Raw genomic sequence first — 14,365 nt, 5'->3', positions numbered from 1 at the left:
CGCGCTGCCATTGTTTGTACACGTTAAGCATACGCAGAGTAAGGATCCTACATATTTGCAGGACTGAACAATGTTCTAGAATCTGTCGCACGAGTATTTTGTAAGCAGTCCCCTTTGTCGACCGAATGAACTTTCGCAGTATTCTACCAAAGTACCGAACTCTACCACATGCTTTGTACACTACTTAGCTTATGTGATAGTTTCGTATCACATCCGTACAAACTGTGTCCCAGAAGATCGAGCCATGCTCACCGGCGGTTTTATCACCCTGTGGCGTATGGCGTCATTCGGATGCGGTATGGAGGTGCACGGGGTTACTCTTCGACATTAATAAATAACGTATTCGTAAAATAGTGCTGGATACTAATTATAAACAGAATGAGGTAGCACTGGTTTGAACAGAGTGGCTTTGTTAACGGGAGGGTAGTGGCTCCAGTCCTCATCCACCCATCCAGATTTAGGTCACCTGCCTCAGAGGGACCATGGAATGGTTCCATTCGGAACTAATCACACGTCTTAAGACGTGGGAGACGAGACGATCTGTTCCTGTTTCATAGAACGCGGTCGACCGCTGATGGATCAACAGCGGCACTTTCGTTGTACCTCCTTGTCCGACTGAAACCGACGTCAACGCGTGTTTTTCTTCGGGTCGCCATAGATAAGAAAATCACACGGTGAGGGATCCTGGCTGTACAGAGGGTGTTGCAGTGTTCCCCAAACAAATCGCCGAAACGTGGCCTGCCCGCATCTCGTGGTCGTGCGGTAGCGTTCTCGCTTCCCAAGCCCGGGTTCCCGGGTTCGATTCCCGGCGGGGTCAGGGATTTTCTCTGCCTCGTGATGGCTGGGTGTTGTGTGCTATCCTTAGGTTAGTTAGGTTTAAGTAGTTCTAAGTTCTAGGGGACTGATGACCATAGATGTTAAGTCCCATAGTGCTCTGAGCCATTTGAACCATTTTTTTTTTAAACGTGGCCTTCGTCCGAGTGGCGGTGTGGTGGCGGGCTTTATCGTGCAACAGAATGAATCCGTCCGGCAGCATTCCTGGACATTTCGACCTTATGGCACGCTGCAATTTCTGCAGAATGACTTCATAGCGCCGCGCATTGATAGTGGTTCCAAGCTCGAGGAACTCGACAAGCAGAGCATAACGTCCACTCCCACACTGCCAATAGTAAGATGGCTACGCTTTGGCTATTTGGTTGGGAGACAGTGCAGCTTCCTCCGTAGAGCCCTCACCTTCCACCATGGGATTTTCACATCTTTGGCGTGGACTTCGGTTCCAGTCGCCGGGCGGAGTGGTCGCGCGGTTTAAGGCGCCATGTAACGGATTGCGCGGCCCCTCACGCCGGAGGTTCGAGTCCTCCCTCGGGCATGGTTGCGTGTGCTATTCTTAGCATAAGTTAGTTTAAGTAGTGTGTAAGTCTAGGGACCGATGACCTCAGCAGTTTGGTCCATTAGGAATTCACACACATTTGAACATTTTGGTTCCTGTCGGACGAGGAAGTGCAAGAGTGCATGGATCCGTCGTCGGCCGACCGCGTTCTACGAAATAAGAACTGATCGTCTCGTTTCCCAGTGGGATAAGTGTCTTAACGCTTGTGGTGATTACTTTTAAATGGAACCGTGCCATGCTCCTGTTGTGGCGGATGTTTGGTTTTCATTTGACTGTCCCTTATACTACTACTACTACTAGTAGCACACCGCTCTCCCAGCCGTTATCTTTTCAAGACCTTGGAGCCGCTACGTTTTCCAGCAGCTCCTGAGTTTGCCTCACGAAGCTGAGTGCACCCCTCTCCACTGCTCCGACCAGAAAAGAATCAACAAAAATATCTCGAACTGAACCCGTCTCCTCCACAAGGTTGACAGATGCTATGACCACTCAGCTGTGGAGGCAGTTATACCCAGGAATTTGTACAAGCTGGCTGGTTACGATTATGACTCACTGGTACTGTAGTCAGAGAATACAGGGTAAGTCCATCTACACATTTAAAAAAATTGGTAAAGATAAATGATCACGAAGGAGGTAGCAAATGAGACAGTATGTGAAAGACAAGCAGTGCGCACTTCGACGCATTCCTTACATCTAATGGACAGTCCAGTTCCGGCAGTTCCGGGCATACCTGGCGCAGCATGTCAGGAGTGACGGTAAAAACAGCTGCCGCGACGTGCTGTCGCAAGTATTCGAGGATCCGTGGTAGAGGTGGGACACAAACGCTACACTTAATGTAATCCCAAAAAGAAAAATCTCACGACTTCGAGTCCAGCAACGTGGCAAAGTCTCATTCAGTGAATCTCGTACACAGCTACGGAAACGTGGAGGCGCTGTATTATTGAAAGATGAAAACCCTACTATCAGTTTCAAGTGGTGTCCTGAGTTTCAGCATGTCGAAATCAGCTGCACAGTACAAGTTAACTTCCTCAGGGTAAAGGACGTATTCGACAGTTTCACGTGACAATATGCGTCTCTTGTGTTCACTGACCTTTCCCTGAAGATGGAAAGTGTCTGCGTCACCGAAGCTTAATTTGCTTGCGAAGTCGTCATTTTCAGGATGGTTGTGAAGTGCAGAAGGCGCAGTTTGCCGTCGTAACTTTCAAGTCGTCGTAATTGCAGGACCTGCAATTTGTATGAAGTACTGCGTCTTTAGGTCACAAGTGGCCCATCGGGACCATCCGACCGCCGTGTCATCCTCAGATGAGGATGCGGATAGGAGGTTCAAAATGGCTCTGAGCACTATGGGACTTAACTTCAGAGGTCATCAGTCCCCTAGACTTAGAACTAGTTAAACCTATCTAACCTAAGGACATCACACACATCCATGCCCGAGGCAGCATTCGAACCTGCGACCGTAGCGGTCGCGCGGTTCCAGACTGTAGCGCCTAGCACCGCTCGCCCACTCCGGCCGGCCCGGATAGGAGGGTTGTGTGGTCAGCACACCGCTCTCCCGGTCGTTACGATGGTTTTCTTTGACCGGAGCCGCTACTATTCGGTCGAGTAGCTCCTCAATGTGCATCACGAGGCTGAGTGCACCCCGCAATTTGTATGGTTTCCCTATTAATCGCTTACTCTGCTGGCTGCAGGATGTTCAATGGCTGCACGAGCTTGATAGACAGACTTTGTGGAACTTGGCAATATCACATACCTTACACGGTCTACGGTATGTTCTTACACGCTCGATCGCCCCCAATACATTGCATCCCACAAGAAACCATCCTCCTCCAATTTCTTATACAACTTGACTATTCTGTTGTTGTAAACTGATGTTTTCTTGTCATACCACAGAAGGCTCTTCGCATACCACCTACCGATTGGCACCGGGCAAATTGTAGCACACAAAATACTTTCTAGTTCTGGTTCGCCTCCATTTTTAGCAACTGTGGTGATTGGAGCCCCTGTTGGCGGTTTTCGAAACTAGCCAACACGACCTGCGACCACAAACTTTGAGAGATTGTGTTTCACATACTGTACCATTTGTTCGTCATGTGCAGCCACTTACCTACACTGATTATTTGAAACCAGATCAGCATTTGACTGAAAAGAGACGCCCTTCGGTAGTTTCTACAGATCGCTGTTGACCTCACTTGTTCCTGACGAAGAAGGCCAATGGCATCGCCGAAGGCTCGATATCGATTCTAATTTCACGCAGCAAGAATGCCGAGAATATTTTACGGGAGAAAGCCGCCGCGAGAGCGCCAAGTTACTGCCGGCTCTCGCAGCTGTGTGTTGTGTACACAAGGGCCGGCAAGTACACACGCGACCGGGTGACGCAGTGTGGACAGACGGCAGTGCCAGCTGCCGGAGTCTCGGGGAAGTGCGCGCACTTGGCCGCCGGCGTCAGTCTCGCTCGCACCGCCTCTCCGAGCGCTGCGTTCCCGGGTTCGAACCTCGCCGGTGTGCGGGGCTGCTCGGACGAGATCTGGTTCCGCACCGGGGTGCGATTTCCTCGAAAAGCCTCTTTGCACGACGCCTGTTACAAAGCTATGAACTTCGGTACACAGGTGGGTACCATCTAAATCTTCGTGTTTCGGGTCTGTAACTGTTTGCAACGTGCCACAGTGGTACAGTGGAAGTCGAGATGAACAATTTGATGAAGGACACCTGCGGCCTACAAAGGCGGGTAAGAACCTCACACTGGCCTACAAAACTCACCTAAGATACAGCACATGCGCACCACAAGAGCTTTCCGATGCTGCCCGCCTTCTCTCTCTCTCTCTCTCTCTCTCTCTCTCTCTCTCTCTCTCTCTCCCCCCCCCCCCCTCCCTCCCTCCCTCCCTCCCTCTCTCTCTCTCACTCACTCTCACGCCACCAGCTGTCGGCTATTACCTTAACATTATTGATCAAAGTTTCCCGTAAGGGTAATGAAAGAGAAAATAATTTCGTAAAAGTACCTTTACAATTAGGTCTCAACTACGCCCTTACGAACACAGCAGTTTCGTAGTAAGAAGGCCGGAAGAAAAGAACTACTTAATTGTTAATCTCACGCTGTTAAAATTCACAGTTCTTTGAAGTAAATCTTACGGAAATGTCAAGTTTTGGAAGTGCAGAACAGGGGTTCATGGTCGATTTCAGTCAAAACCTCCCTCGGATCGCTTGCGATGTAACTTGAACCGGTTTTCCTAGGAGCAGGAATTTTTCGCCTCGTACTACTTAATGCGTTCGGCAAAGTATGTCGTCCACGCGACACTGACAAAATTGGGGAAGTGTTTTCCGACGGAGCGCAATCTATAGTGCGCCAGCGCCTTACGTCAGCTGTGACAGGCCAATAGGTTCTGGAAGAGCCTAATGCGTTGTACGCTCCGCTGTAGTGAAGCAATTTCTGCAAATCATTTAGAGTTCGCCTGCAAAATGGGTACAAAATATGCTAAAACTCTACAAGTGGTTTTCAGTACCAAGGAAGATAAACGGGTAGTTGTCAAAAACAGGTAAGTGCCAAGAATACATTGCTCGCTGTTGTTCTGCCTTTCACTTAATTCTGGAGCAAACAATCCTCTTCTTCATCGTCCGTTATACATGCTGGTTACAATTAAACTTTCGCTACGTGAGGTGACCCTCATGAAAAACAAGTGATTATAGGACAATGAAACTTTGTGGAAATATTTAGACTGAAGCGCGAAAGAAACTGATGTAGACATGCGCTTTCAAATACTAATATGTAAACAGGCAGAAGACTGCGCTGCGGTCGGCAACGCAACAAGTGTCTGGCGCAGTTGTTACATCGGTTACTGCTGCTACAATGGCAGGTTGTCAAGATTTAAGTGAGTGAGAACGTGGTGTTATAGTCGGCGCGCCGGCCGGAGTGGCCGTGCGGTTCTAGGCGCTGCAGTCTGGAACCGAGCGACCGCTACGGTCGCAGGTTCGAATCCTGCCTCGGGCATGGATGTGTGTGATGTCCTTAGGTTAGTTAGGTTTAATTAGTTCTAAGTTCTAGGCGACTAATGACCTCAGAAGTTAAGTCGCATAGTGCTCAGAGGCATTTGAACCATTTTTAGTCGGCGCACGAGCGGTGGGACACAGCATCTCCGAGGTAGCGATGAAGTGGGGATTCTCCTGTACGACCATTACACGAGTGTATGGTCAATATCAGGAATGCGGTCAAATATCAAATCTCCGACATCGCTGTCACCAGAAAAAGAACCTGTAAGAACGGGACAAACGACGACTGAAGAGAATTGTTCAGCGTGACAAAACTGGAACCCTTCTGCAAGTTGCTGCAGATTTTAGTGGCTGGGCGATCAGTAAGTGTGAGCGTCGATACAGGCTTTCGGAGGCGAAGGCCGACTCGTGTAGTCGTGATGACTGGGCGAGGCAAAGCTTTACGCCTCGCCAGGCCCGTGAAGACCGACATTGGACTGTTGATGGAAACATGTTGCCTTATCGGACGAGTCTCGTTTCAAATTGTATCAAGTGGATGGACGTGTATGGGTATGGAGAGGATATGGAGGCAACCTCATGATTCCTTGGACTCTGCGTGTCAGCAGGGGACTGTTGAGGCTGGTGGAACTCTGGTGTGGAGCGTGTGCAGTTGGAGTGATATGGGACCCCTGATAAGTCTTTATATGACTCTGACAGGTGACACGTACGTAAGCATCCTGTCTGATCACCTGCATCCATTCATGTCCATTGTGCATTCCAACGGACTTGGGCAGTTCCAGCAGGACAATACAACACCTCACAGGTCCAGAAAAGCTAGAGGTGCTCCAGGAATGCTATTCTGAGTTCAAACACTTCCGCTGGCCACCAATCTCCCCAGACATGAACATTATTGATCATATCTGGAATGCCAGGGAACGTGTTGTTCAGAAGTGATCTCCACCCCCTCGTACTCTTACGGATTTATGGACAGCCTTGCAGGATTCATGGTGTCAGCTCGCTCCATCACTACTTCAGACATTAGTCGAGCCCATGGCACGTCGTGTTACCTCGCGGGAGTCGTACACGATAGTTAGGCAGGTGTACCAGTTTCTTTGGCTCTTCAGCGTATAAGAACAAGCGGAAGAGGAATAACGAATGAACCATTGAAGGAATCACGTTTTACTTTCCAAATGAGGGGCGACATTTGCTAGTTGCGTACCACGTTTACGTTCCAGGTTACAAACGTTGCTCATTGTAACGACCACCTGAATCCGCGACAGCCTGGGACCGCACTAGACATTGGTGTACTGCTGCCCGAAACATCTCAGGTGGACCATGGAAGTGTTCAGCTGTCGTGACACATCTCCTGGACTGCTTGAAGAGTGTACATTGCGTCTAGCATTCTCAGTCATGGCTGTATTAACTTCTTCAACATTTTGTAGCGCAATTGGCCGTCGGCCCCTCCCAGGAGCAGTTCCCAAATAGCCATTTGATTCCAACTTCCGAATAATGTACTTCAATCCTGTGTGGACGGACTACCCGTCGTATTCGTTTAATACGTCGATACACGCGAGCAGCAGCAGCACTATTGGTGTTGTTTTGATAAAACAGCTGTACGAGTAAAGCCGTGTTCCCCTTGTGCAGACCGATGTTGACTGTGTGTAAGTGCAGTGCACGCTGACGCTGCTGGTTCCACGTGAAGTCGCCGTACCAGTAGCGGCTCCTGGCGGCAAGTCATGGCACTAACACTGCTAACAACGCAAACCCTGCTGCGCAAAGTCTGGACGTCATTCTTGTACTGTTAATAGTTTTCGTCTATACTGGCTCAAACAGGATTGTAACCACCCTGCATGTTTGACTTTGGGAAAACCCAGAAGTTTCCTTACCTTTTCACGTACGCGATCCATTAATACTGTACAGTATATTTGCACTTTGTTGAAAGTAACAACACTTTGTTTGGACACGTCCCAGACATCGCATGTGGAATGAATAGTTAACGTGCTTGCTGTTTAATTTTGTGGGAAAACCCAAATGCGTCCCTGCCAACGCAAGACGCCCTATCCTGTTCGCGCTGCTCCTGGGAAATAACGGCAGTAGCTGGCTTTTGTAGGCCAACTTAGACTAATTCTTGGCTTGACAGACCACGTCTGTTCTCTATTTCATCTAAACGACAGTGGTACGCTCTAAACAGTTATCGTCTATAAGCCACAATACAGTGAATGGCGGAGGGCACATTTTACTGATACTATCCATTATCTTTACTGTTCCATTCGAGTATTGACTGAAGGCAAAAAGGATGTGTGCATACTTGTGTACGTGACGTAATCTCACTCTTTCACGCGATCCCTGCACGAGAAGTATGATGAAGGCGGCTTAACGGTCAAACAGCTTCCTCAGTTACAAGCGCTCTTAATTTCCACAAAACTGTTTCGCGACAGCTACTTCCCCTCGCCTCCAAGGATTCATTTAAGTTCTCCTAGTATTTCCGCTACGACCCTAGCTTCGAATCTCTGAATTCATTCGATATCCGTTGTCAGGCCTGCTTGATAAGGACTCTTAAAGACTGGAACAGTAGTGTAGAATTGCTCTCACTATCATTCTATACGAGATTTCCGTACACATTAACTGTATTTTCCCAGAACCATTCGAACAAATCTAATGTAAGTACTGAAATAGCCTTCCCTGCAAGTGATTTTATGTGATTGTCACGTATCATATGACAGTCCTTCATCACTAATCTCTTAATCGCATGCTATAAGGTCCATCATTTTTTACCACATCCAACTCGTTACACACACACTATAAGACCAAAAATAAACGGACACCTATTAGTGGACATTAATGCCTTTGTGTCCATCCTTTGCTTTTATGGCAAATTAAATTGTGCTGTAGACACTTCAGTGAATTTTGTGAATGTGGAGGAAATTGAGTCAATTCTTCTTCAAGTCTAAACCAGAGTAAGTTTTACGCTGGGATTGGAGAAAAGTCTACCGTTCTAACTCACCAGAAAGGCTTTCCATTGGGTTCAGTTGGGATTCTGGCATGGCCACTCCATGTCACGAACGTTGTCCAAAAACCATTGGCTCACAGATGCTAATTTATGATACATTGCATTGTCATGCTCATAATGGCATCCGCTCCGAACCGTTCCTCTGCTTTACACAGTATACAGTATTATGAAATATGTTCATATCGTTACGCGTTTACAGTTTCCTTAAGCGCAATAACTGTATCACATCCTAACCATGGAAAACGAACCTAGAGAGTAAAATTACATCAGATGGAAGATCAAAGAAGGCTACTGCAGGCCAAATCCACCAGGCAAAGCTGCTTTTAAAAAGAGAAGGAATCTTTACTCATACAGGTGCATAGACAAACGTAAACGACCTCATAAAGACGTAGGTATGGAGTGTGCTTCTATGCGGAAGTGAAACATAGACATTCTGAGAGGAGGAGACTTCGAGATGTAATGCTACAGCAGGTTGCTCAAGATTTCCTGGATACAAGATATCAAACGAAGAGGCGCCCCATCAGAGGAGGAAGAGAGGCCATGTCTCTTGAATTTTATCCAACACAGAAATGACGCTCGGGTCGGTCATTTGTTGAGACATTATGGTATCATTAAAACTGTCATTGAAGGGACAGTAGAAGGGAGAAACACAAGAGGCAGATCGATACTAAAATACATCAACAAGATCATGGAGGATACCAGCTGCACCACGCATGCCCCTCCTTAAGAGGACGGCCGAAGACGGAAACACATTGCGAGCCGTCCACGTTCAAAACCAATGAGCTCTGCTGATCGACCCATTCTGGGATTACTGGTTCTCTACTGATAACACGAAGGTGACGTGCTACAGACGCGAAATTTTAACGACAGGAAGAAGATTCTGTGTTATGCAAATGATTTCAGAGCATTCACACAAGGTTGGCGCCGGTGGCGACACCTACAACGTGCTGACACGGGGACAGTTTCCAACCGATTTCTCATACACAAGCAGCAGTTGACCAGCGTTATCTGGTGAAACGTTGTTGTGATGCCTCGGGTAAGGAGGAGAAATGCGTACCATCACGTTTCCGACTTTGTTAAAGGTCGGATTGTGGCCTATCGCGATTGCGGTTTCTCGTATCGCGACATTGCTGCTCGCGTTGGTCGAGATCCAATGACTGTTAGCGGAATATGGAATCGGTGGGTTCAGGAGGGTAATACGGAACGCCGTGCTGGATCCCAACGGCCTCGTATCACTAGCAGTCGAGATGACAGGCATCGTATCCGCACGGCTGTAACAGATCGTGCAGCCACGTCTCGATCCCTGAGTCAACAGATGGGGACGTTTGCAAGACAACAACCATCTGCACGAACAGTTCGACAACGTTTGCAGCAGCATGGACTATCAGCTCGAAGACCACGGCTGCGGTTTTCCCTGACGCTGTATCACAGACAGCAGCGCCTGCGATGGTATACTCAATGACGAACCTGGGTGCACCAATGGCAAAACGTCATTTTTTCGAATGAATCCAGGTTATGTTTACAGCATCATGATGGTCGCATCCATGTTTGGCGACATCGCTGTGAACGCAAATTGGAAGCGTGTATTCGTCATCGCCATACTGACGTATCACCTAGCGTGATGGTATGGTGTGCCATTGGTTACACTTCTAGGTCACCTCTTGTTCTCATTGACGGCATTTTGAACAGTGGACGTTACATTTCCGTGGCTCTACCCTTCATTCGATCATTGCGAAACCCTACATTTCAGCAGGATAATGCACGACCACATTTTGCAGGTCCTTTACGGGACTTTCTGGATACAGAAAATGTTCGAATGGTGCCCTGGCCGGCACTTCTCCCATTCTCCAGATCTCTGACCAATTGAAAACATGTGGTCAATGGTGGCCGAGCAACTGGGTCGTCACAATAAGCCAGTCACTACTCTTGATGAACCGTGGTATCTTGTTGAAGCTGCATGGGCAGCTGTACCTGTACACGCCATCCAAACTCTGTTTGACTCAATGCCCAGACGTATCAAGGTCGTTATTACGGCCAGAGGTGGTTGTTCTGGGTACTGATTTCTCAGGATCTATGCACCCAAATCGCGTGAAAATGTAATCACATGTCAGTTCTAGTATAATATATTTGTCGAATGAATACCCGTCTATCATGTGCATTTCTTCTTGGTGTAGCAATTGTAATGGCCAGTAGTGTAGGAATGACATAACAAACACAGAAAACGCACTTGAAAATGTGAATCGTTTCCCGAAACGCGTCGTGCGAAAAATAAAATAAAGAAAATCGTGACTGGTAGCAGATGAGTTATTTTTAAACAAACCTGTTGTTTTCACAGTGCAGACTTTCACAACCATCAAATCAGGTAATTGCAGTCGGGCTTGCTACTATTCACCCCCACTGAACAGAACGGAAGAAATCTTTATCTTAATACAGTAAGATGTACGTATCCCTTTCACACATTTTACACTGTTTGCAGAGAAATGTGGATGTATATGGAAAAATAAAAAGCTTGCTAAATTATAAAATACGGTGAATAGGGTGACTGAGAGTGTCTTCTACTTACAGAAAGGAATAAAAACATGCTATAGCTACGAGTACATGTGTGATCATCAAAACTCGATAGACTTGCTTGGGTTATCAGTAAATGTATATCAGTACATGTATACAGCTGCTAGTTTGGATAATTTAGGTTGTTGGTAGGCAGCCATTTTGCCTGAAAACCTTGTTCATGCATCTTCTTTTCCACATCTGGCGACTGTAGGACATGCACCTCCTATACGGTTCTGGGTATTTTAAAACAGACTCGTCCCACGTTCTAGTGAGATAGCCACTTACGATGCCTGGAACACTGGAACATGGAGACAACTAACTCATTGAACTACTTTCTTACTTTCGTCATAAAGCTGTGTGTATGTACCCTGATAACGTCGATTGTATTAGTATTAGACGAAATAAACCACACATATTGACGGACTAAAATAGTAGCTACTCACGGAGATGCCGTGTCGACTGCTAACTATCGTAAGGCAGCGAATCTTGATGGGCATGCTTATATGTTTATGAGGAGCCGATTTACACTAAAAAAAAAAAAAAAAAGGTTTTTGGTCACCAGGTGCAAATGTGGCGCTGTACACTGTGCCATTTGACAAGGCATAACGTGAGTGAGCAGTATGGCTATAGAGAAGAGTGACTGGGCACTGTTCATGAAACTGTTGTGTGTGGATAGCAGCAGTTACAGTGGTGCATTGAGAGAGTATCGCCTACTGAAAGATGTGAGCAGAGGCCTGTAGCCATAAACGGTTTAAAGAACACTTAAATCGAAAACAAGAGTGAGCTTGGTGTGGCACCTGGAAGAGGAGGGCGCCCTGTTGGTGTGGAGGTTATTGACTAGGTTGCTGTTCTTGTAACTGACCAGGCAGCGCGTGCCCTTGGTTGTACTAGCACTCGCACGGTGTCTCGAGAATTGCCCATCCCGTGGTGAACAGTACGGAAAGTTTTGCGGTCTATGTTACGCTGATCGTGTAGTATCTGAAACCCCACGATCCGCAGCAACGTTCTGAATTCGCTCTTCGGGTCGATGTTGGCGGCATGTGGCCGGAAAATATTCTAAGAAGTGAAGAGGCGTATTTTACACTACTGGGCTCAGCAAACACACATAGCTGGCGGATGTGTGGTACTGCTGAGTCGCGTGCTGTGCAGGAAGAGGCATTGCGCTCGCCGTATGCGATTATCTGGTGTGGATTTACAAGCATCTTTTTTAATTTTGGTCCGCTCTTCTTTGAAGAGAATACTCCCAGAGCGCCTGACATGGGTCTCGTAACATTTTCACATTATCGGTATCAGGTTGGACAGCAGCTGTGTGGAAGTCACAGTTTTCGTGGAAGATGAGGTATTACCTCATGTCGCTCGCCCAGTAAAAGATCTGGTTAGAGCAACGTTTCACGAACGTGTTATCTCTAGACGTTTACCATATGCAAGGACTCCTGATCTGATTTGAATCCATGTGCCTTTTGACTCTTGGGTAGCCGGCCTCGGTGGCCGAGCGGTTCTAGGCGCTTCAGTCCGGAACTGCGCGACTGCTACGGTCGCAGGTTCGGATGTGTGTGATGTCCTTAGGTTAGTTAGGTTACAGTAGTTCTAAGTTCTAGGGGACTGATGACCTCAAGTGTTAACTCCCATAGTGCTCAGAGCCATTTGAGCCAACTCTTGGGTATGTATAAAAGATACCAGCGACGCTTTCGATCTTTATCTGATCTAAAGGAAGACGTTGCTCAGATTCCACCGAAACTGGTGTGAGCAACTGTTGATCACGCCCTTTTACGGGTGCAGTATCTCTTCGACGTCTTCGGTGCTCATACTGAAGAAATTGTGTAAGGGGGGAGGGGGGATTAATAATGAAATAAGCATTATGCCATTCCCACGTGTTTGACCTATTCTGCCCACACCCTGTTCGTAAACCTTTACATACGGCAACATTTCTACACGTCTTTTGTGCCATTACACACGGAAACATTTCTAAACGTCTTTTGTGCATTCACAGCGACAGATTTGCACCTGGTGAACAAAACTGGGACTAATTTTTTTCCAGTGTTAATCGGTTCAGCATTTATTCATTAGCTACATTATGTATTAAATTTCGCTGCCATTCGGTAATTTCAGCCCACACTGGAACTCTACGGTGAGCTGCACTTTAATTATAACCAGTAATCTCACAGTAACAATGACTGCGCACTGGGCCTGAAGGACGATTCGTTGCCTAATGGCCGCCGTGTCATCCTCTGCTTATTGCGTCATTCAGGCGCGGAATAGGAGGGCATGGGGTCAGCACACCGCTGTACCGGCCGTAGTCAGCTTTCAGACGATGGAGCCGCTGCTCCTCACACAAGTGGCCCCTCAGTAGGGATCGCGAGGCTCAGTACACCCTGTTCCTGTCATCCAACCAAGGAAAAATCCCAGGCGGGACCTCCGTGTAGCAGAAAAAAATCATTTTACATAATTAAAATAAATCAGAGATTTATATATGCACTAACTGAAAAAAAACACTTTTATCTCTCGGTCTTTCTTTTCATTTGTTTTCTGAGAACATTCCAAATCACTCGCGAACATTCGAGATCATCGTAAAAAGTTTCCTCTTCTGTGATTTCATAAAATTGTTCATACGTTTTCTCTCAGTGTATTCATTCTCTTGCATTGTGAATCTAATCGCGCTTGCTCCTCGTCTGTTTCATTTCGTCGCTCATTCAACACCGACAAGATCTCCTCCTCTTTTGCGTTTCGGACTATGTTAAATGTTAATATTACTAAACACATTAAAATTCCACGCAATACATTGTTCGCTAAGCAACTTACTTTCACTTTAATTTATTGCATGTTCTATTACTTACCATTATCCTTGATCTGGCCGGCCAGCGTGGCCGAGCGGCTCTAGGCGCTTCAGTCTGGAACTGCGCGACCGCTACGGTCGGAGGCTCGATTCCTGCCTCGGGCATGGGTGTGTGTGATGTCCTTAGGTTAGTTAGGTTTAAGTAGTTCTAAGTTCTAGGGGACTGATGACGTCAGTTGTTAAGTCCCATAGTGCTCAGAGCCATTTGAACCATTTGAACCTTGATCTGGCTCTGAGCACTATGGGACTCAACTGCTGAGGTCATTAGTCCCCTAGAACTTAGAACTAGTTAAACCTAACTAACCTAAAGACATCACAAACATCCATGCCCGAGGCAGGATTCGAACCTGCGACCGTAGCGGTCTTGCGGTTCCAGACTGCAGCGCCTTTAACCGCACGGCCACCTCGGCCGGCGAACCTTGATCTGCTCTAATCGATTTCCAAAAGTATACTGACGCATACGTCTCGCCATCGCCTGTGTATCCCCTCCTGAGTTGGAAATATCTTCACCGAAATGAGAAAAAACTGTCGAACATCCTGTAACATTCTGAAACATTCTCGAACCTGCTTGAAGGCTCTGGAACATTCTAGGACCTTTGCTTTTTGAAGATTCTACAACATTCTG

At 47.1% G+C, this 14,365-nt stretch overlaps 1 protein-coding gene across 2 annotated transcripts in view; it reads left to right on the top strand.

Annotated features, from left to right (window-relative positions):
* LOC126419619 (EF-hand calcium-binding domain-containing protein 4A-like) overlaps window positions 1-14,365 on the top strand; it is a 759,654-nt gene that overhangs the window by 561,901 nt on the left and 183,388 nt on the right. The window contains exon 1 of one of the 2 annotated variants that reach the window (XM_050086818.1): window positions 4,056-4,112. The exons of the other annotated variant lie outside the window; for it this stretch is intronic. Within the exon in view, the coding sequence (XP_049942775.1) occupies window positions 4,071-4,112 (42 nt within the window). The 5' untranslated portion in view covers window positions 4,056-4,070. Of the gene's footprint in view, window positions 1-4,055; window positions 4,113-14,365 lie in introns of those variants that run through there. 2 annotated transcript variants of the gene reach the window in all.

The sequence above is a fragment of the Schistocerca serialis genome, chromosome 1 (assembly GCF_023864345.2).
Source record: "Schistocerca serialis cubense isolate TAMUIC-IGC-003099 chromosome 1, iqSchSeri2.2, whole genome shotgun sequence".
NCBI classification, from domain to species: Eukaryota; Metazoa; Arthropoda; class Insecta; order Orthoptera; family Acrididae; genus Schistocerca; species Schistocerca serialis.
Note: the sequence above shows the minus strand (reverse complement) of the source record. Positions and strands in the feature narration are given on the sequence as shown.